This window comes from Heteronotia binoei, chromosome 21 (assembly GCF_032191835.1).
Source record: "Heteronotia binoei isolate CCM8104 ecotype False Entrance Well chromosome 21, APGP_CSIRO_Hbin_v1, whole genome shotgun sequence".
In the NCBI taxonomy this organism is placed as follows: domain Eukaryota; kingdom Metazoa; phylum Chordata; class Lepidosauria; order Squamata; family Gekkonidae; genus Heteronotia; species Heteronotia binoei.
Window position 1 is genome coordinate 187,298,811 of NC_083243.1, and position 22,589 is coordinate 187,321,399.

General features: G+C 44.4%; 1 protein-coding gene across 3 annotated transcripts in view; it reads left to right on the forward strand.

The window, feature by feature from the left end:
* GLI2 (GLI family zinc finger 2) overlaps positions 1–22,589 on the forward strand; it is a 459,364-nt gene that overhangs the window by 99,167 nt on the left and 337,608 nt on the right. For all 3 annotated transcript variants that reach the window (XM_060261633.1, XM_060261634.1, XM_060261635.1), the window contains exon 2: positions 10,912–11,065. In XM_060261633.1, coding sequence (XP_060117616.1) covers positions 10,942–11,065 — 124 coding nt within the window. In that variant the 5' untranslated portion in view covers positions 10,912–10,941. The remainder of the gene's footprint in view (positions 1–10,911; positions 11,066–22,589) is intronic.

A 22,589-nucleotide genomic window follows, 5' to 3' on the forward strand; every position in this document is an offset into this window, starting at 1 on the left:
AACTGGTTGACAGATCGCACCCAAAGAGTGCTTGTAAATGGTTCCTCATCCTCTTGGAGAGAAGTGACAAGTGGAGTGCCTCAAGGATCTGTCCTGGGACCTGTTTTGTTCAACATCTTTATCAATGATTTGGATGAAGGAATAGAGGGAATGCTTATTAAATTTGCCGATACTAAATTGAGAGGGGTTGCAAATACAGTAGAAGACAGAAACAGGATACAGGATGACCTTGACAGGCTGAAAAACTGGGCTAAAACCAATAAAATGAATTTTAACAGGGATAAATATAATGTTCTGCATTTTGGTAGGAAAAATCCCATGCATGGTTATAGGATGGGGAGACTTGCTTTAGCAGTAGTATGTGCAAAAGGGATCTAGGGATCTTAGTAGATCATATGCGGAACATGAGTCAACAGTGTGATGCGGTGGCTAAAAAGGCAAATGCAATTTTGGGCTGTATCAACAGAAGTATAGTGTCCAGATCACGTGATGTGATGGTATCTCTTTACTCTGCTCTGGTAAGACCTCACCTGGAGTATTGTGTTCAGTTTTGGGCACCACATTTTAAGAAGGATATAGGCAAGCTGGAACAGGTCCAGAGGAGGGCAACGAAGATGGTGAGGGGTCTGGAGACCAAGTCCTATGAGGAAAGGTTGAAGGAGCTGGGGATATTTAGCCTGGAGAGGAGGTGGCTGAGAGGTGATATGATCACCATCTTCAAGTACATGAAGGGCTGTCATATAGAGGATGGGGTGGAATTGTTTTCTGTGGCCCCAGAAGGTAAGACCAGAACCAATGGGTTGAAATTAAATCAAAAGAGTTTCCGGCTCAATATTAGGAAGAACTTCCTGACCGTTAGAGCAATTCCTCAGTGCAACAGGCTTCCTCGGGAGGTGGTGGGCTCTCCTTCCTTGGAGGTTTTTAAACAGAGGCTAGATGGCCATCTGACAGCGATGAAGATCCTGTGAATTTAAGGGGGGAGGTATTTGTGGGTTTCCTGCAATGTGCAGGGGGTTGGACTAAATGACCCTGGAGGTCCCTTCCAACTTTATGATTCTATGATTCCCTTTCTGCAGTACCTGTTTCCTGGCACCATTTCAACAACTGGCTGCAGGTTAAAAAAATATGAAAATTTGCCACAGGTGATGGCATGATATTACTTATGGGGAAAAATTGCTCATGACATCTGTATATTTTAACATAACCCCCCTTCAAAGAAATAAAAGCAGTGCCTGTAGCTTTAAGAAACAAATGCCCTCTGTGGCCATTGCTAGGCAACCACAACAGTACCACCAGTTGAAGCCTTGGTTTCTGTCAGTAAAAGGCAGGAGGAGAGAGTAGGGGCCTTTATGGGCTGTTTTGGCCTTTGAAGGAAGACTGATAACAACAGCAACAATGCTATGAAAGCTACTATGGTATAGTGGTTAGAGCAGGGGTGTGAAACTCATTTGTTATGAGGGGTGGATCTAACACAAATGAGACCTTGTCAGGCCAAGCCATGTGTGTCATAAAATGTAATGCCAGGTAGTGGAGATATAAACTTTATAAAGGACACAGACAAACAGAATTAAAGATTTTGTATCTCTCCCGTGTGATCGAGGGAACTGGGCAAAGGAAGCTCTGGTTCTTTTCCTCCCTAGGGGATGAGTAGGGGGCAAAGCCTCTGCCAACAGAAGGAAAAGAGGCTTGGCTCAGTAGCTCTGCTGTGCGATTGAGACAGCCTTCCAAAGCAAGCTCTCCCTGCCCTTCCCTTTCCTCCCCAAGGGAGGAGCCTCAGCCAGTGGAAAAAATAGAGGCTTTGCTCTGTAGTTCCGATGTGATGGAGCAAGCCTGGCCAAGCTGTGACATAGAAGGAAGCAAAAGGGAGGGAAAAGAAAGCAGACTTACTTGCGGGCCTGATAGGAGCCCAGAGATGGATTAACAATTAGGCCAAGTAGGCATTGGCCTATGGGCCTCCATGCCTTTAGGGACCCTGAGCTGGCTCCCCCCCCCTCATTTCCCCCTGCTTGCAGTCCTCCCAGACTGCACACACAGCAAGCAACTGATCCACTCTTTGCCCGACTTGCCTGGTGTGGTTACTGCTGGCATCATTGCCAAGTTTGCCTCTCTCTGCCTCTCTTTCAAATTTTGTCAAAGGGGCTTTTGAGAAGGTGCCTGCAGGCTGCGGTGGGGGCTGTAGGCAGTGGGGCGGGCACTCCAACTCAGAGATCATTTGCAAGGCGCCCCCTCCCCAAGATTTTGACTGCCTAGGGGCCTCCACAAGGTTTAATCCGGCACTGTAGGAGCCCTCGGGGGGCCTGATCTGCCCCCCCCCCCCAAACTGCATGTTTGACACTCCGGGTTAGAGTTTCAGACTAGGATCTGGAGGACCAAGGTTCAGATCCCCACTCTGCCGTGGGAGCTTACTGGATGGTTTGGGGCCAATCACACACACTTACTTCACTGGGTTGTCGTGAGGATAAAATAGAGAAAAAAATGTAAGCTGCTTTTGATCCCCATTATGGGAAAAGTGGGGTATAAATTAAGTAAATAAATAATAAATATAGTTGAAGATGAGTGGAGATAAAAGAAAGGCTGATGGATGTGAAGGAGAGAAGAAAGCAAGGAAAGGTGAGGATGGGGTGTGTGTCCAGGATAGAAAAAAAAGAGAAAATAGTGTGATGAGGGCAGTTATTGGACAAAGTAAAGTGCCTTCTTCAAATCCTTGAGGGTCTGCTGCTTGTTCTCCAACTCATCTACTATTTAGAGTGTGAAAACCTTATCTTCTAGATGCAGCACTCTAAGCACCAAAGTGCCATAACATTATGGCCTGTATCCAACGCTCCACTAAGCAAAGTTGGAAGAAGGCTTCATTGGCTCTTCTTCCAACATAAGAGACTTGAGGAAGGCCACTTAAGCAGAAGGAACTTCTTCCATCCTAAGAAAACTGCTCCACTCTGTGGCAGGATGTTATCCAATAGCGGTTAAGGACTAAAAAGAGTAAGTAAGGGGTAATGACTCTGGATGACAATACTGAGAAACAAAGATGGTGACAGTGTGCGTGGGAAGTTCTTCGGTTTGAGTACTCTGATAAGTGTAGCCCCAGCTGCTGTTCTATGAAGACAAACTCCAAACAAAGCCGTTTCAACAGATACATTTGGGATTAAGGCAATAGAGGTAGTTATAGTCAGTCCAATGGTCAGTATACAGATAATCAGTCCAGCCAAGTCAACAGTACAGAATCAGGATCCAGTAGAGTAGTCAACACATATCAGTCCATACATCAATATCGTTATCCAGTCCAACAGAGTAACAGTCTTGATCCAAATATCTCTCCTCTCCTACACACCGTCCTCCTCTCCTATCGACCCACACAAGACTGAGAGTTTGGCCTCTGTTGTTATAGTGCAGCTAGCCAATCATATGCCTTGATTAGTTAACTAGCTGCACATGCTACTCACATGTTATTCATTATCCTGTATAGATGGAGTTACATAACTTTGACTCAGCATTTTGGCCCCTTAAAGTGCCCACTGCTGTCAGATGGTATCAACATTCATACATCACCACATTTCCTCTGTATAATTTTCATAGACTTGTTGACAATATTAAAAAAAATGGTGTATAAAACTGGTTGTAAATTTGCTGAAAGAGATTATAGGTTTGAAAAACTGGGAGCTCCACCAGCTACAGTTGCAAAGTCCTGCCTGGGAAAATTCTTGGAGATTTCGGGTGAGATCCTAGAGAAGGTGGAGTTTGAAAAGAAGAGCGAGCTCAGCAGGGATATGGCAAGTTGCCATTTTCCCCAGGAGAACTGGAAGTTGAAAACCCACCCACCAACCTTCCATACACTCGGGTTGCCAGACCCTCAGTCCAGCCAGGGGATCCCCTGGACTTCAAGGCTCCAATCCACCGCAAGTCAGCTGACAGGTGGGAGAAACCCCACCCCCACACAGGGACATCATCCTGCAGTATCTCTGATGCAGTGATGTCACTTCGAAGTGGCATCATGTCAGTGACGTTGCACAACGGCGTTGGTTTTTGGGGCAAACTCTATGGTAGGGTTGCCAAGTCCAATTCAAGAAATATCTGGGGACTTTGGGGGTGGAGCTTTGGGGGTGGAGCCAGGAACAAGGCTGTGACAAGCACAATTGAACTCCAAGGGAGTTCTGGCCATCACGTTTAAAGGGACAGCACATCTTTTTAAATGCCCTCCTTCCATAGGAAATAATGAAGGATAGGGGTACCTTCTTTTGGGGCTCATAAAATTGGACCCCGTAGTCCAATCATTTCAAAACTTGGGGGGTATTTTGGGGAGAGGCACTAGATGCTATACTGAAAATTCGGTGCCTCTACCTCAAAAAAAGCCCCCCCGAGCCCCCAATACCCGCAGATCAATTCCCTATTATTCCCTATGGGAATCATTCCCCATAGGGAATAATAGATGGGGGTGGTGCTTCCCCCACTGGCCAGCTGGCTGGGGGCGGGGGGAAGCCTGTAAAACCAGGGGATCCCCCGCTGGGACCTGGGGATTGGGAAGCCTACTCTATGGTTTTGTAGCCAAAAAACCATAGAGGTTTTGCCTCCAACCTAGAGCATCACATGCAATGTCAGCAATGTGATGATGTCGCTTCGGAGTGATGTCATCATGCTGCAGGCGCTTTGCCTGCGCAGCAGAAGACTCCTGGAGAGGCTCTAGGATCTCCCTCTCAGCAGGAACACACACACACATACACAGTTCCTGGCAATTGAACACACACACACATTTTACTGATTTTTACATTTCACAAAGGGAACTTCTGAGACTCCTGGTGGGCTGGTTTCTGTGACAGGCGAAATAGGGTTTGAGAATAATTAAAAACAACAACAGAACAGATATGGGAAAGGTGTAAACAAGAGACTGTTTAACCTTTAAATTGTAGTGTGGCTTACTTTGAACTCTGTTGCAGCTGATAATTTAAAAAAAAAAAGGTTGTATATGGAGAAGAGAAAGCACTTCTTTCCTCCATCACTGAATGCTAATTGGTGTTAGGGTTTATGCAATAGAAACTAGCTGTTAGGAAGAAATTTTGGTCATTACTGGTTTGCTGACCCCCTGACCTAAAGGTGAAAGGTCCTATATCCCATTTTTAATTCTTTCAGCCAGTCCCTACTTTTAAATCAGCAAATAATTGTAGATTTTATATGGTCTAAATCTCTTAAATCCCAAAGATTAGGGGACTACATTCTTTAAAAAACATTTCCTTACATTCTAGCACTTGAAAAGGATTTACCTGTTAAATATAAACTTTTGTAATCACTTTATTATTCTAGGATTTACATTTAATAAAAAAAAATCCTAAGGACGCTTTTTAGGTCACATTGATTTCAGTTGGACTTATTTTTGGGTAAACATGCTTGATGATACTGGGCTGTAAGAGGTATAATAATAAAGGAATGATAAAAGGGCTTCACTTTAGAGTAATACGTGAATCCTGTTGCTGAGTGATCATTTTGACTCTCTTTCGAAAATATTTTTTAATTAAAATTCTCAGCAGAATTTTTGTCGCCAAAGTTTAAGGCATATATAAATCGTCCAAAGTACTGAAATCAGACACATTTTATTCATGTGCATAAACTTTTTGATGCTGCTTTATATGTAGCTTTTATTTTTCATTTGTTGGTTACAAGGTTAGTTGAATTAGCACAAGTTAGTTGAATTAGCGCAATTAGGGGAAGGACGGTGGCTCAGTGGTAGAGCATCTGCTTGGGAAGCAGAAGGTCCCAGGTTCAATCCCCGGCATCTCCAAAAAAGGGTCCAGGCAAATAGGTGTGAAAAACCTCAGCTTGAGACCCTGGAGAGCTGCTGCCAGTCTGAGAAGACAATACTGACTTTGATGAACCAAGTGTCTGATTCAGTATAAGGCAGCTTCATATGTTCAAGTAGTGCAGTTTCAAGTGTCTAGACTAGGGTTGCCAAGTCCAATTCAAGAAATAGCTGGGGACTTTGGGGGTTGAGCCAGGAGACTTTGGGGGTGGAGCCAGGACACATTGGGGTGGAGCCAGGAGCAAGGTTGCAACAAGCATAATTGAACTCCAAAGGGAGTTCTGGTCATCACATTTAAAGGGACCACACACCTTTTAAATGGTTCCCTCCACTGGAAATAATGAAGGATGGGGCACCTTCTTTTGGGGCTCATAGAATTAGACCTCCTGGTCCAATCCTTTTGAAACTTGGAGGGTATTTTGGGAAGAGACACTCAATGTGACGTTGAAAATTTGGTGCCTCTACCTCAAAAAACAGCACCCCCCCCAGTCCCAGATATCCGCAGATCAATTTTCCATTATACCCTATGGGAATCAGTCTCCATAGGGAATAATGAAGTGCTCAGCAGACATTCCCCCCCCCCCCGCCGCTTTCTGATGACCCTGAAGTGGGGGGAGAGCCTCCAAACCAGGGGATCCCCTGCCGCCACCTGGGGATTGGCAACTCTAGTCTAGACCCTAGATACTTAAAACTAAATGATCAAAACTCTAGCTAAATACAACATGAGACTGAAAGGATTTATTTTTATTTTCTGTTATTCTGTTTTTTTATAGTCTTCCTTTCTCATTGAAACTCAAGGTAGATTGCAGAACTAGAGAACAATGCAAAAGGGCCCATATAAATATATAAAACAAACAATTCAATAAAACCTGATTACCAAATAAGAGAGCTATGAGAAAACTACTCTTGAGAGAACAGCTCTGAGAGATCTGTGACTGACCCAAGGTCACCCAGCTGGTTTCATGTGGAGGAGTGGGAAATCAAACCTGGTTCTCCAGATTAGAGTCCACAGCTCTTAACCACAACACCAAACGGAAGAGATCAGATCTCATTGTTAAGGTGCAATGGTATGCAGGCAACTAAGGAGTTGAAGAAGATGAAGATATTGGATTTATATCCCGCCCTCCACTCCGAAGAATCTCAGAGCGGCTCACAATCTCCTTTCCCTTCCTCCCCCACAACAGACACCCTGTGAGGTGGGTGGGGCTGGGGAGGGCTCTCACAGCAGCTGCCCTTTCAAGGACAACCTCTGCCAGAGCTACGGCTGACCCAAGGCCATTCCAGCAGGTGCAAGTGGAGGAGTGGGGAATCAAACCCGGTTCTCCCAGATAAGAGTCCGCACACTTAACCACTACACCAAACTGGCTCTCCACACCAAACTGGCTCTCCAGTTTGGTGCATTGTGTTCCTTAAAAGAAGAATAGGAGACTAATGTGATACAGAAGAGAAAATCTTGTAACACATTAAATCCTAACAATGTATTGTGCCAGACAGTTTTTGCCAGATAGATCCTTTTCTCAGGTGCATGAAACATTACCTTAAGACAGCAGAGGTTAATATAATTCAGCTTAAGAGAGACATAAGTGTTGTTGTTTTGAAGGGGGGGGGTTGCTAATCATTTTTTCTAATTGTTTCAGCAGTTGTCTAAATATATATAATTTCCCAGTTCCTTGTTTGCAAATAAAGCCTGTCATGGTTTTTCTAATTAGAGATGCACTCATAAGAACATAAGAACATAAGAGAAGCCATGTTGGATCAGGCCAACGGCCCATCAAGTCCAACCCTCTGTGTCACACAGTGGCAAAAAATGTTATATACACACATACACTGTGGCTAATAGCCACTGATGGACCTGTGCTCCATATTTTTATCTAAACCCCTCTTGAAGGTGGCTATACTTGTGGCCGCCACCACCTCCACTCACTGCAGCTTGTAGTCCGTTGTTCCTGAAGTCATTCTTCTGTCATCAGGAGTGATGGGGATACAAGGAACTCATTGCCATGATTCGTCTTGCGTTGGTTTAGGTGCTGCTTCTCATGTTGCCGTAGAGGAAACGGCCTTTTGCACTGTAGTCAGGCATCAGCCTCATCTTAACAATAAACAGATTTGCAAAGTACTCACCTTCAGATATCCCTTGATGCGGACATACATGCATATATGGATTACCTAGAAAGGCTGTCACGCCCAAGCGAAAGCGATCAGGACTCTACTTCCCTTCATTTCTCAGGCAGGAGTAGGGTTGGCAATCCCCAGGTGGGGGCAGGGGATCCCCCTGGAGGGCCCTCTCCCCGCTTCAGGGTCATCAGAAAGCGGGGGGAGGGGAGGGAAATATCTGCTGGGAACTTTATTATTCCCTATGGGGATGTATTCCCATAGGAAATAATGGAGAATGGATCCGCGAGTATCTGGGGCTCTGGGGGGGCTGTTTTTTGAGATAGAGGCCCCAAATTTGCAGCGTAGCATCTGGTGCCTCTCCTCAAAATACCCTCCAAGTTTCAAAAAGATTGGATCAGGGGGTCCAATTCTATGTGCCGCAAAAGAAGGTGCCCCTATCCTTCATTATTTCCTATGGAAGGAAGGCATTTAAAAAGGTGTGTGATCCCTTGAAATGTCAGGGCCAGAACTCCCTTTGGAGTTCAATTGTGCTTGTCACAACCTTGCTCCTGGCTCCACCCCCAATGTCTCCTGGCTCCACCCCCAAAGTCTCCTGCCCCCACCCCCAAAGTCCCCAGATATTTCTTGAATTGGACTTGGCAACCCTAGGCTGTTACTTGGTCTCCCAAGATGGGAACATATACGGCCGGGGCTGCGCGGACTGCACTGGCTGCCAATCGTATACCGGATCCAGTACAAAGTGCTGGTCATAACCTTTAAAGCCCTATATGGCCGAGGACCGACCTACCTGAGGGACCGTCTCTCCCCATATGAGCCCCAGAGAGCACTGAGGTCAGTGGGAAAAGCAGACTGAATATCCCTGGGCCAAAAGAAGTTAAACTTCAAAGCACCCGCACTCGGGCCTTTTCCATTGCGGCCCCACAACTCTGGAACCAACTCCCAGAGGAGGTGCGGGCCCTGCGGAACTTAGACCAGTTCCACAGGGCCTGCAAGACCACCCTCTTCAAACAGGCGTTCACCAATAACTGAATTAATGTTTACCGCCAGATTAATAACGTTTACCACCAGTGTTAATTTAGGAATGTTTTAATTAATTATTGACTATTGACTGGTTTTAATGTGAATTTTAATGTGAATTTAATGTTTTTATTATTGTATTGTTTACTTGAAATGCTGTTAGCCGCCCTGAGCCTGCTTTGGCGGGGGAGGGCGGGATATAAATAAAATTTTACATTACATTACATTACATTACATAGGCAGGAGGTTAGAAAATGCCTTTCTCTGCCTCTGAGTATTAGCATATAAGAAATCAACCTGAATGCCTTTTGCAATGTAGGAACTACACACTAGAGAACTGCAGTAAATTAGGCAGGCTATACAAGACCTGCACACTATTAGAAACTATATTACCAATCCCTTCCCTCTTCTCACACCTATTTCCATAATTACACTTAGGGCTTTTTTTTTTGTCGAAACAGCCCAGCAGAAACTCATTTGCGTATTAGGCCAAACCCCCTGACATCACCATTGTTTCACACATGGTTTTGGGGGTAGAAAAAGCCCAACACAAACTCATTTGCATACTAGGCCACACCTCCTGACACAAAGCCAGCCGGACCTGCGTTCCTGCGCGTTCCTGCTCAAAAAAAAAAAAAAAAAAAAGCCCCGCTGTGCACGCCATGATGTTCCATCAAAATGTTGCCTAGCATCCAAATAGCTCTCACCTTAGATGGAACTGTGCGAGTTTCTGTTGTCCTTTGCCACTTCTGTAATGTCAGGGAAATATGAGTTCCATTGACTCTCCAACGGAGAATATAACAACTACAACTGGCAGTTCAGGAAAAAGAATTTACAGGCTTTTGCTTTATTATGCAAGGATGCATCCATCTTGAGAATGTGTTTTCGTATGCAATTCTTTCACTTGGTGTGCAGCTGTCTTATAAGAATAAATTCATAAATAGGCCAATTCCGTCTCTTCTTGCCTTTTATTTTTTCACGTATCAGGCAAGGGGGACTCACTCAAGATTCCTGTCTTGCTTGTAAGATAGCAATATTAGCTTTCACAATTGTTTTGATGGCATTTTCTAGTTCTACACCTTATGACTTACTTCAAGGAGTCAGCCAGTGTTTCCTGTTTGGAAATCTGAATGGCCCTGAAGAAGACTCCTGATTGTTTAGGAACTCAGATGCTAACTCTCTAGATCTTTTTTTGGTTTGTTTGTTGTCGTTTCTACCAGTAACCACTGAACATTGCAAAGCTGTGCAATTTTTTTTAAAAAAAAATCACAGTTTTTTTTTTTAAACCACTGGTTGTTAAAAAAAAGTCTCAGTTCTGCTGAGTTAATGCATGTGTTTTCCCTTAGCTAGAATAACACCACTGGAGTGGAGATGGGGATGGCTGGGGTAAAAAGAGTAAAGGTATTTTAAGTTCAAATCATATGGGTTCCTAATGTTCTCCTGATGTACATGATTAGAAGACTGTGTCTTGAAATACATATAATTTTAAAACATGTTTTAATAAGGGAATTATTTTCTTCCCTGTGTCTTTCCTATATATTTAAACATTGTTTCCAATAACAGTATGCAAGAAAAGCTCTGAGTGTCAGAGATTGCTTTTTAAAAAATTCCCATCAAAACCTGAAATTATTTATGATTCCTAGAACCTCTACCAATTCATTTTTAACGAATTGCATGGACCAGATTTTTTGTTACCTTGGCTTTAGGTACAAAAGGCAACTTTTAATTTACACATGTAAAAATACATTAATTCTTGGCATGGAATCAACCCTCAAGTATCAAAAGCTGAAAGCTTTAGCGTTGCTTTTGTGGATATGGGCCCTTTCTGGTTATAATTACAAACATTCTCAAAAGAAACTTGGTAAGAAGTTTAAACAGATCTTTATTGTTGTTGTTTTTAATTATCTTTTGGAATAAGATAAAAGATCCTCCATGAAACCAATTTTTGCATTGTTAAAAGACAAAATAATTGAACTGCCTTTTTTGTTTTTAAGGACTGAGAAACTGGAATATGTGTATCTAAGATGGAAACATCCACCTCAAGAACTGCCGGAAAAAAAGAAGGGAAAAGCACTCTTCTGGAGGGCAATGGCTTTACTGACACAGGGAAGAAAATGGCTCCTTTAGCAGCCGCAGTGGCACAAGGAGGTATTCTTTCTTTCCCATACTTTGAAAATCAAAAGTGTTTTTTTTCACTCATTTGTTATAAGTTAATATGAAAGAAATGTGAGAATATGTTGGTTTATTGGAGCTCTTGATCTCAGACAATTAGAGGAAATGAAGTTTGCAGATCACTGTAACTCAAAACTATATCTCAGGAAAAGGAAATAATTCCTTCAGTTACTTGATACTAGTGTGACTTTGGAATTCAACTTAACTCCACATATAGTTTTGACGGTCACTTGTTGCTATTAACTAGTTGTTGGGGAGGAGGAGGAAGGTTTCAATTCCTCTTGGGGGAACAAAGTGAGGCACTTTTTAGAAACACAAATTCTGTGTTCCAGCAAAACTGCTTAATTTACTTCGCTTGTGCAATGTACTTCATGACTACAGAATTTTGTTTTCAGAGTTGTGACCCTGAAAATGAGGAATACATAGACTTTGAGACAGCTGTGTAAAGACAGAGGGGATCAGACTGCGTGCCTTCATTCTTATTACTTCCAATCCTGTTCCTTTTCACAAAAATCTGTAGTTGTTATCCAAACCAGAGGTCCTCTGTTGATCATAATGTTTGTAGAGCTTGGCAGCCCTCTGAAAGTATCTGGAGAAAAGTGAGCAATCTGAAGGGACTTAAGTTCTTTCCTCTCTCGGCTTGACTTCGCGAACGAAGATTTAAGAAGGGTGCAGTAGTCCACGTCTGCTGCAGGCTCGCTGGTGGCTGACAAGACCAATGCAGGACAGGCAGATCCGGCCACAGTGGCTGCAGGGAAAAGTCTGATTTGGGGTTGGTGCTGTAGCAGTGCGATTCTTCCTCAATCTCCTTTTGTCCTCAAGACCAGCTATGCGTGCGTTCTCAAAGGAAGAGACAGCCTGGTGGATGGTGTGCCTCCATGCTTTGCAATCTGAGGCTAGGTCAGACCACTGGTGATGGTTGACGCGACAGGTGCCAAGGGATTTCTTCAAGGAGTCCTTGTACCTTTCCTAACCAAGAGATAATTAACGCTGGTAAAAACGGGAGTAGGCAAACCATAGGGGCCTGAGAAAAATGCCAGAGGTATTGTTCTATTTAAAAATTTATAGAGGTCATTGTAAACACCTACTACCTGATCCTTTTAATAGGAGATGTTGTAAAATGAACCTGGGACCTTCTGCATATGAGCAAATGTTCTACCAGTGATCCATAACTCCACCCCCTTTGCCTGCTTTTCTGGCAGCTTCCAAAACATAAGAGCTGCAATCATTCTATAGAGTTCTCTAACCATAGCGATATCAGAATTTGCAATGCTTCCAGTCGGTGCTGGGCATCTGAAAGATGGCTCATACAAAATTGGGTCATACAAATTTCAATTGTTTGTTGCTCAGTAGGACTGGTGCCCGACGTTTGATATGAACTCCCAGCTGAAGCTGCATCTTAGGAAAATATGTTTGCATCCCTGTTTGCAAAAAGCAATGATGTGCTTAAAGCATCCTCAACATTCTAATTCTCTTGAGCAGAGTGGGGAAGTCAAGTTATTTGTAGGTGTATTACAGTCCACAAGCAGATCCAACTAACTTTTAGGTGTGTTGTGATCAGTTGGATGCCACATCTATAGAAAGCTCATTGAGAACTTTTTGATATTTTCTGCTCCATGACGGGGGGGGGGGGGGAAGAAAAATCACAGGACTGATACTTACGTTGTGTTCATATCAGCCAATTATTTGTTTTTCTTGAATGGGAAACAATGACCTCTCAAAGCTGGTAATAAAGGGGCAACTTAGCTGAGATTTGACCAGTGGAATGTGACAAGTGGCATCCTCAGCTGTATACATTTCTTTGCCTGCTTTCTTGGCCTTTCCAGAAAAGATTTCTTAATGCTGGGCACATTCTGATTCATATCATATCCTTTCCTTTATTTTTTTAAGTTGTTCAAACTCCTATATCATATGAAGGTAAAAATTCAGGTTTTTTTTTTTTAAAAAAAAATGTGTGTTTGCTTGCTTTTTCTGCCATTTGGCAGGTAATTTGGCTTTTCTTGTGTCACTGCCAATGTCTTTTTGAGAGTGGGTGAAAGCTCCTCCGTCCTTAACTCTGTTATAGCCACTCATTTTTGCAAAAGATGTAAATCTTTATTATTATTTTTTTTTAGAATAAAATTTCTTCTTTTTATGTAAAGAATGTGTTGTGTGTGTGATGCAGGCAAGGGGTAGCAAAGGCTTGAACCAATCAGACATGAACCAGTTGAGGTTATTATGTCTTGTACATAAAACTTGATTAGCAAAACCCCCCACGTTACTCGAAAGCATTAGAGCGGGGGTGTCAAACTCGTGAGAACCGAATCCGACATAAATGAGACCTTGCTGGTCTGGGCCATGTGTCGTAAAATGTAGCAGGTAGCAGAGATATAAACTTTATAAAGGACACAGGGAAACACAAATATTTTTTTAAAAAAAACTTAAAAAATAATTAAAACATTAGCACTCCTTGGTCTTAAAGGTGCTTTCTTTGTATCTCTCCAATGGGATCCAGAGAGTTGGGCAAAGGAATCTCCGGCTCTTCCCTTCCTTCCCCAGGGGACCAAGAGGGAGAGGAGGCTCAGCTAGGGTTGCCAAGTCCAATTAAAGAAAAATCTGGGGACTTTGGGGGTGGAGCCAGGAGACATTGGGGGTGGAGCCAAGAACAAGGATGTGCCAAGCATAATTGAACTCCAAGGGAGTTCTGGCCATCACATTTAAAGGGACAGCACACCTTTTAAAATTCCTTTCTTCCATAGGAAATAATGAAGTATAGGGGCACCATCTTTTGGGGCTCATAGAATTGGACCCTCTGGTCCAATCGTTTTGAAACTTGGGGGGTATTTTGGGGAGAGGCACTAGATGTTATACTAAAAATTTGGTGCCTCTACCTCAAAAAATAGCCCCCCCAGAGCCCCCAATACCAACAGATGAATTCCCTATTATTCCCTATGGGAATCATTCTCCATAGGGAATAATAGAATGCCCAGTAGACATTTCCCTCCCCCCCCACGCTTTCTAAAAGGGAGGAGGGCCTCCAAACCAGGGAATCCCCTGCCCCCTCCCTCTCTCACACACAAACACACACACACACACACTTACCAGATCTTCTTCCGGAGAACTCTTGTGAAAGTGAAAGCAAAAGAAAGGGCGGGGCTGTTCTCCCAAGCCCTTCCTGCTCCCTGCCCAGCCTTAAAGGGGCAGACATTTTACAAACAGCTCAGGAGCTCTATAATGAAGCCTACAGGTATGTTCTCCCCCCCTCCACCCCCCACCCCCCGCTTCCCACTTCTTGAAGACCGGGAGATGAGGCTGCAAACCCAGGGGACTCCCGCCAGAGCGGGAGGGTTGGGAAGCCTAGGCTCAGCTAATAGAAGGAAGAGAGGCCTGGCTCAGTAGCTCTGCTGTGTGATTGAGAAAGCCAGGCAAAACAAGCTATCCTTCCCCCCACCCTTCCTCCCCAAGGGAAGAGCCTAAGTCAATGGAGAAGACAGAGGTTTTGTTCTGTAGCTTCTGGGTGATTGAGCAAGCCTGGCAAAGCAAGCTGTGATGCAGAAAGAAACAAAAGAGAGGAAGAAGGAAGCAGACAATAGCCAGTTGCTTGGGAGTCTCCAGGGGCCTGATTTGGCCCCCAAGGCCACATGTTTGGCACATCTGCGTTAGAGTTTCTGGTTGTATGTTTGGGTTTTCCTGGAACTGACACTGCATACTTGCTAACAGTTGTGAAAAAACTGGAAGTTTCATTGGATAATATTTGGCTTACATTGAATTTTATTTAGTGTACCAGCTAAAATGAATTACCGGAATTGTTACTATAAGGAATACTATGTCTTTTTCTTTGTATCTGGCCTTTCAAATGACCTGTATGTTCCATTTGGTATTAGAGAGCCATTTGATATAGTATTGGTTGTAATGGTTTCAATTGTATGGCTTCCATTTTTTGTCGCTAGAATCCCAACGGTGCATCCTATGCCTAGTGAAGTCAGCAAAACATTCTACACAGACTCCTTAAGGTCATGACCTGAGAGATCTTTTTCTCCCCTTCTCACTTTTTAAAATCCAAATGAAGGGTACTAGAGAACTTAAAGTATGCACACTATGTTGTCTTCTTTTTGTGCTTCATAATACAATATATTACATAGCTTTTGTGATTGAACTGGTTACTAATCCTTTCATTCGTTCATTTACTTTGATATTTATAAACCACTTTTTCTCCCCAGTTGGGATCCAAGCAGCTTCTCCCCTTCTAGCCAGATCTTACCTGGCTGCTGGTGGGGGACTCTAAGCTTCTCTTCAGGAGTTGTCTTCTGAGTCCATGGTCATCAGAGAGGTTTTTTTCAAATGCTAGAGCATCCCCCATGCAGTGTGCTCAGTGCAATGACATCACTTCCAAGTGATGTGCAGTGACATCACTTCCAGGTGCTCTTTGGGGGCAGGGCTCCCCCTGCTGACCAGTTCCATGGCAACAGGTTGGAGGCTCCCTACCCCCAGTGGGAGAATGGGAAGCCTATCCCCTCCTCTGTGTTATTCTTTTCAAGAATACCCCTGTATTTTTCTGATATTGGCTGGGAGTAGCTCCAGCACTGCTGTACTTACCAGTGGTGAAAGGGACTGAGCCAGCTGGAACAGCCTGCCTGGCAATGGCCAGCCTGCAGCAGATCTCAGCCCTGCCCATGCCAGATAACACAGTGGGGCAATGTCCTGTTCAAATCGAAGCTGAGTTTGCTCAAGAGGCCAGCAGCACACCCGTCCCAGCAGGGCTGGGTGAGGGAGGAACAGTGGCCATGTGGGGTAGCCCAAGCCTTAGTTGTCATGAGCTGGGGCCAGGCTAGGCGAAGTGCAGGGCAGCCCAAGGTCTGCAGCTGGTGAGCAAAGAGGGTTCTAAGTGCCAAAACCAAATCACAGTCCCGGTATCGCAGGTCAGAGGTTCAGAAGCTGAAGTCAGGGGGTCTAGAAGTCAAAGCCAACGTCAAGGGGTCCAGAAGCCAAAGTCAGAAGCCGAAGTGGGTGCTAGAATGTCAGGTAGATGACTAGTTGCTTCCACAAAGCCTTCTCTCAAAGCCCACAGCTATATAGCCCTCTGCTGTCTGTTGCCCATTTGGACTAATTGCTGACCCAGAGGGCGGCCAGGATCCTGCTGAGACTCAAGCATCCTCACTCCTAGAGGGGCCAGGATCCTTTTAGAACTCAGGGCTCAGGGAGCGTCTTGCTCGTGAGCGTGCCGCCCTCCTCCGGTCCTTGAGGTCCTGAAGAAGGCGGTCATGCACACGAGCCACCCGAGAGGGCGAGGCAGGGGGGCTTGGATCTTCTCCAGTAGGAGGCAGGGGCACTGGTGCCGGTAGCAGGGGCACAGTTTCTTCTGCAGGCTCAGCTTCTTCTGCAGGGTCCCCAGCACCCATGACATTAGTTTACCAAGGAGGTGGAGAGTGAGGCTGGAGGTCAGCCTGGACAGTCACACCCAATTGGCAATAGTTCCTGCCAATAGGCTCAAGAGGCTCCCTGCCTCAGAGAGACAGGAAGAAGAAGGGGCAGGTATACCCCAAGGAGTTTTCCTCAAAGGGGCCAGGGACTCAGGCCTGGGAGGACATGTTACGCCCCTTGCCCTCTAATTGGTTCCTTTGCCACTACTTGAGTTTTTCTTTGCGGCATTTACCCTGTCACAAAGCAGAAGCTCAAAATTAAGCCAATGGCACTAACTGATGGAATATGAATAACTATACACTTACAATCACGTCTGATCCTAAGCCTCACTTCTCTTGGAGTGCGTTTGCTTTAAAAGAGATGAACAATTGTATTTACGCAAGTCCCAGTAACAGCAGATTATCTACTGCGGAAAGAGTGAGTTGCAAACTCATGTAATTTTTTTTTTTTTTAAAGTGAGAAGATTGAGCAAAGATGTTGGAAGGATTATGATAAAAGCATTGTGTAATGAAATTTAAAGAATCACATTCCAGGAAGAGAATGGTTGATAAATTACGAGAAATGACTACCAAGTCTTGTACTAGCCAGTGTGCTTCACTACCAAAAAAAAGCTTTTAATTTTCAAAGACATTTCCTTTGAACTCCTAAATATACTGTTGTGGCCTTGAACTCTAAATACACTGGGCAGTTCACACACAGAGTTTCCCTTCTATGCAAGCAGTTGTGACTGCACTCAGACCAACGTGTGCTTGTGATTACATGGTAGCGTTGCCAAGTCCAATTCAAGAAATATCTGGGGACTTTGGGGGTTGAGCCAGGAGACATGGGGCGGAGCCAGGAACAAGGGTGTGACAAGCATAATTGAACTCCAAGGGAGTTCTGGCCGTCACATTTAAAGGGACAGCACACCATTATTCCAATATTCCATTATTTCCTATGGAAGGAAGGGTCTTCCTTCCATAGGAAATAATGAAGGATAGGGGCACCTTCTTTTGGGGCTCATAGAATTGGACCCCCTGGTCCAATCGTTTTGAAACTTGGGGGGGTACTTTGGGGAGAGGCACTAGATACTATAATGAAAATGTGGTGCCTCTACCTCAAAAAACAGCTCCCCCAGAGCCCCTGAAACCTCCAGCTCAATTCCCCATTATACCCTATGAGGATCGATCTCCACCTAGGGAATAATGAAGTGCTCAGCAGACCTTCTCCCCCCCCCCCCCCCCCCCCGGTTTCTGGCGACTCTGAAGTGAGGACTTGGCCTCTCTACTCACGAGTTGCAGCCAACTTCTTCCAAGTAACACAGACACCCCATCCCAAAAGGAAGCCTTTCCAATTGGAGCCTCCAGAGGGGGAAAGTCACATGGTGGCTTTGGGGGCGGGGCTTCCCCTCACCAGCCAGCTGACTGGGGGCAAGAAGGAACCTGGGAAAGCAGAAGAACCCCCACTGGGACCTGGGGATTGGCAAGCCTATTACATGGAGACATATTAGTGCGATCTAGGTTGTACATAGACAGAGCCACCAATAACTTTGGTAATGGCACAGTAGTTCTGTTTAATAGGGATTTTTACTGGCTCTATTTTGTCACAGTGTTTCCCATACAGTCATGACTTACACAGAGTTGAGCCTTTCTTCTAAGGAGCATTTTTCACACCTTGTATCAACAAAAAATCCAAAAGGAGGCCCAAGGCACAGAGTGGTAAAGCTGCAGTACTGCAGTCCGAGCTCTCTGCTCACAACCTGAGTTCAATTTCGGCAGAAGCTGGGTTCAGGCAGCCGGCTCGAGGTTGACTCAGCCTTCCATCCTTCCAAGGTCGGTAAAATGAGTCCCCAGCTTGCTGGGGGGAAGTGTAGATGACTGGGGAAGGCAATGGCAAACCACCCCGTAAAAAAGTCTGCCGTGAAATTACGTCGTGATGCAACGTCACCCCAGAGTCAGAAACGACTGGTGCTTGCACAGGGGACTACCTTGACCTTTATCAACAATCTTGCAAGATAGGGTAGCTAAGAGAAGGTAAATGGCCAAAGCGAGCCTCATGGCAAAACGGGAATTTAAATCTGAATCTTCCCCAGTCCTAGTCCAGCACTCTAACCACTGCACCAACTTCAAGAAAGACCAAACCTGCTTGTTTGTAGGGAAAGTTACCCAAGTGAACCAACTCATTAAATTTAGCAAGCCATTGGTACACCATAAATGTGAGTGGCAGTACAACCTCCCTGTACTAATGTGCTCGCTATGTATGATCTCAAGGCAAGGCTATGGCAGAATATGCCTACTCAGGCCTGCAGACCCTATTCAACCTTCCTGGGTTATTCTACCACCTGGAAGGGCTTTTCTTCCACTCTCAGGTAGTCCACCACCACCACCTCCCTTTGTGAGGAACTGCCCACTGGCAGGGGCAGGACTCCCAGCTTCCCTTTCAAGTTCTGAGGCCTTGCCTCTGTGTCTCCCACTGCCCAGTGCCTGGTCACCACAGGGGCAGTTTACTGCCTTGGGCACCCCTGGAGGAATAGCTGCTTGCCAACTGTCTGCCTCCCCCATGGCCTCCCTTCTTAAAATAGCATGCCCAAGATAGTGGAGGTCAATGTGGTAAAGAGAACCACTCCCAGCATCAAAAGTTTAACATATTTATTAAAAAGAAAATGTTTATAAGCATACTTTTAGCACTGCACCAAACTGAACAAGGAATCCATAAAAAATGGGTAAAAATATGTGTCTCTCTCTTTCTACATGCCCTATCAGATGATAAAGTATAGGACAGGCTTTTTAGTTTCTATGTTCAAGATCTCTACAGTGTGTCTGTTACCTTGAAGCTTGCATCAGCTCTACCAGGCTAGCACATGGACTCTGCTTCTGCTTCATGGAGAGATCTGTCCCCATAATCCCAGACACGGCACCCAAGAAAAGAGAGTGTCTTCCTCTTACAAGGAGATTTTACCATCTCTCTTACTCCACTGAGTGCCCAGGTCACTCCAGGTCAAAAAAGTGTTTTCTGAAAATTGTAACCATTCCTTCCTGGTGTTCCTCTAGCATTTCATTCCTCCAATCCTCTGTTCCCTGCTTGGAGAAGGTTAGGTGAGAAAATGGAAGCTGGACTAACCCATTGTCTAGACCTCTGAGCATTTGTATGAAGGTGGGCTGTCTGGAAAGCAATTGCACTGACTCCCCCCTCTCCTGCCTGGTCTCTGTCCCACAAAAAAAACTGTTAATACACCCAGTGGAGACTTTAGCTCAGTGCCAACCTCCCAGGAGAAAATGCATTTCTTCACAAAGGCCAAACAGAGCTCAGTTGTTATTTATTAACTATTTATTAACAGATTTTTACCCCACTCTTCTAAATAGGGCTGCCAGCTGAGCGACGGCAAATGGAGGGAATTGTAGAAGACAGAGACATGTAAAATAGATACTGACACAAACCTATTAGTTATGTCAGCATGTTGACATGGCACTAGGATTCCACCAAAACTCTATAGTATTACATATGTTCCCCAAAAGGCCATTAGAAAAGTACTGGCATATTTAACAGTACTTGTTGTTTGGTGTCTAATAATTTTGACAGCTGATAGTAATGGCATATTTTTTATCTTATATCCTTGGTCGCATTTGCAGACTGCCAATATTTTATAGTTTGTTTCCTTTGAGCATTCATATTTGAAGCCTGACAAAATCAAACTCATCTAGAGATGCCAAATCTAAATCATTTACCTTTTTGGGGGTGGTGGTGGTGGTGGTGGTTTCGTATTTGAAACGCAGTTTGAAATATTTCCTTTAAAACTGGCCCAAACTGGAAAATTTGAAGAATTTATTTGTTTCAGTTCTAAATCAAAGTGCCAAGCACCTTACTGCTGACACGGTTCATGAAACACCACTGTTGAACCCAACAGTCCTACACACCCCACCTGACACAAATACCATCTTGGTGAATTGATGGTGTTTATGTTGGCAGCATTTCCCCCCTGATGTCTGGCTCTGTCAAGACTAATTTTAGCATTTCTAAAGCTGGGTAAAAATATGGCCTCATTACTTTGATGTCAGAGCATGGTTTACTATTAGTATATTCTGGGGTTTATCATTTTAGTCATGTTTAACACAGCCAGAGGAGGCACGCACTATTAAATCTGGCTTATTTTACATTCCTGTCCAGGATTATTTATTTGGAACAATTTCCTCTCTATCAAAAGACACGGCTAATGCTGAGTTTTAATGTGTTATTTACACACAAAATAACCTATTTACAACTTGGTATCTGCCGGAGGGAGAATGAATGGGCTGGGGCTTTCTCCATTCTGTTCTATCAGAGTTTAACAATCTGGATTGCTAATAGAACCATTTATCATGAGGTGGTAATTTATTTTATGTTAGTTGCATAGGTCTCACTGCCTCTGATCTATGGAAATACTTGGTGTATAATGAAGTCCAACAAGTCATTTGGTGTAAACATGGGAAAGCCAGGTCTGGAGCCTGTGAAACCAGCCTGTACTCCTTTCCAGTAGGCAATATTTCTCAGAAATTAATGCTTCAGTTGATTAAATAAAGCCCATCATCTTCCACATGTGCATTATGTACAGCTAGGGTTGCCAAGTCCAATTTAAGAAATATCTTGGGACTTTGGGGGTGGAGCCAGGAGACTTTGGGTGCGGAACCAGGAGCAACGGTGTGACAAGCATAAATTAACTCCAAGGGAGTTCTGGCCTTCACATTTAAAAGGACGGCACACCTTTTCAATGCCTTCCTTCCATAGGAAATAATGAAGGATAGGGGCACCTTCTTTTTTGGGCTCATAGAATTGGACCCCCTGGTCCAATCTTTTTTAAACTTGGTGGGTATTTTGGGGAGAGGCACCAGATGCTACGCTGCAAATTTGGGGCCTCTACCTCAAAAAACAGCCCCCCCCAGAGCCCCAGATCAATTCTCCATTATTTCCTATGGGAATACATAGGGAATAATAGAGTTCCCAGCAGACAATTCCCTCCCCTCCCCCCGCTTTCTGATGACCCTGAAGCGGGGGGAGGGCCTCCAAACCGGGGGATCCCCTGCCCCCACCTGGGGATTGGCAACCCTATGTACAGCACTGCTAGAATAGCATCTCAGATAGAGTGCATTTACACTACAGTTAGAAGAGATTTTTTTCAATGAGGATCAATAAACAGACTTTCATGTCATATGTGAGGTCAAGAAGAAATGCCACCCCTTGTCAGACTTTTAGAGGACCCTGTGGGAACTTTCACTTTGGCCTGTAGCCTCTGAATTTGCTGTCTACTCTACATCTTTGCCTTACATGGTACTGGAACCTGAGATATGATAAAATCTTCCATAACTTTGGCAGGGTAGTGCAGCTGACCAAACTATGCTTGGGTGAGAGTGCTTGCTGCAGGATAATCTCAGAAGGTCTTGGTCTGCAGTGGAAGAAATATAGTCAGGTCTAGTAGCAGCTTACAGACCAACAACATACCCTCTAAGTCTGCACATTTAGAAAAAGATGGTTATGGAGGAGATGGTTATGGTGGAGAGCCAGTGTGGTGTTAGTGGTTAAGTGTGCAGACTCTTATCTGGGAGAACCGGGTTGGATTTCCCACTCCTCCACTTGCAGCTGCAGCTGCTGGAATGGCCTTGGGTTAGCCATAGCTGTTGCTCTCAGCCTCACCCACCTCACAGGGTTTCTGTTGTGGGGGGAGAAGATATTGGAGATTGTAAGCCTCTCTGAGTCTCTGATTCAGAGAGAAGGGTGGGATATAAATCTGCAATCTTCTTCTTCTTCTTCTTCTTCTTCTTCTTCTTCTTCTTCTTCTTCTTCTTCTTAGGCATCTTAAAGCTTATAGGAACCCTTTCAAACTATTGAACCAACCTTTTTAGAAGTATTTGGATATGGAAAATCCAAGAATGAGTGTGTGTGTGTGTCTGAGAGAGAGAGAGAGGCTTAACTAGGTGGTATTCGATTCCTCTAATTCCATGATGTCATGTTTGTTTATGTCTATTATTAATATAATTTATAGTACACCTGGTTGCTTAAGGCAGCTTACTAATATTAATTAAAAGCAAGTAATTTATAGAAAATAAATCAATCAAAAATACAAAGCCCAGCAAGATTCCCACTTACACAC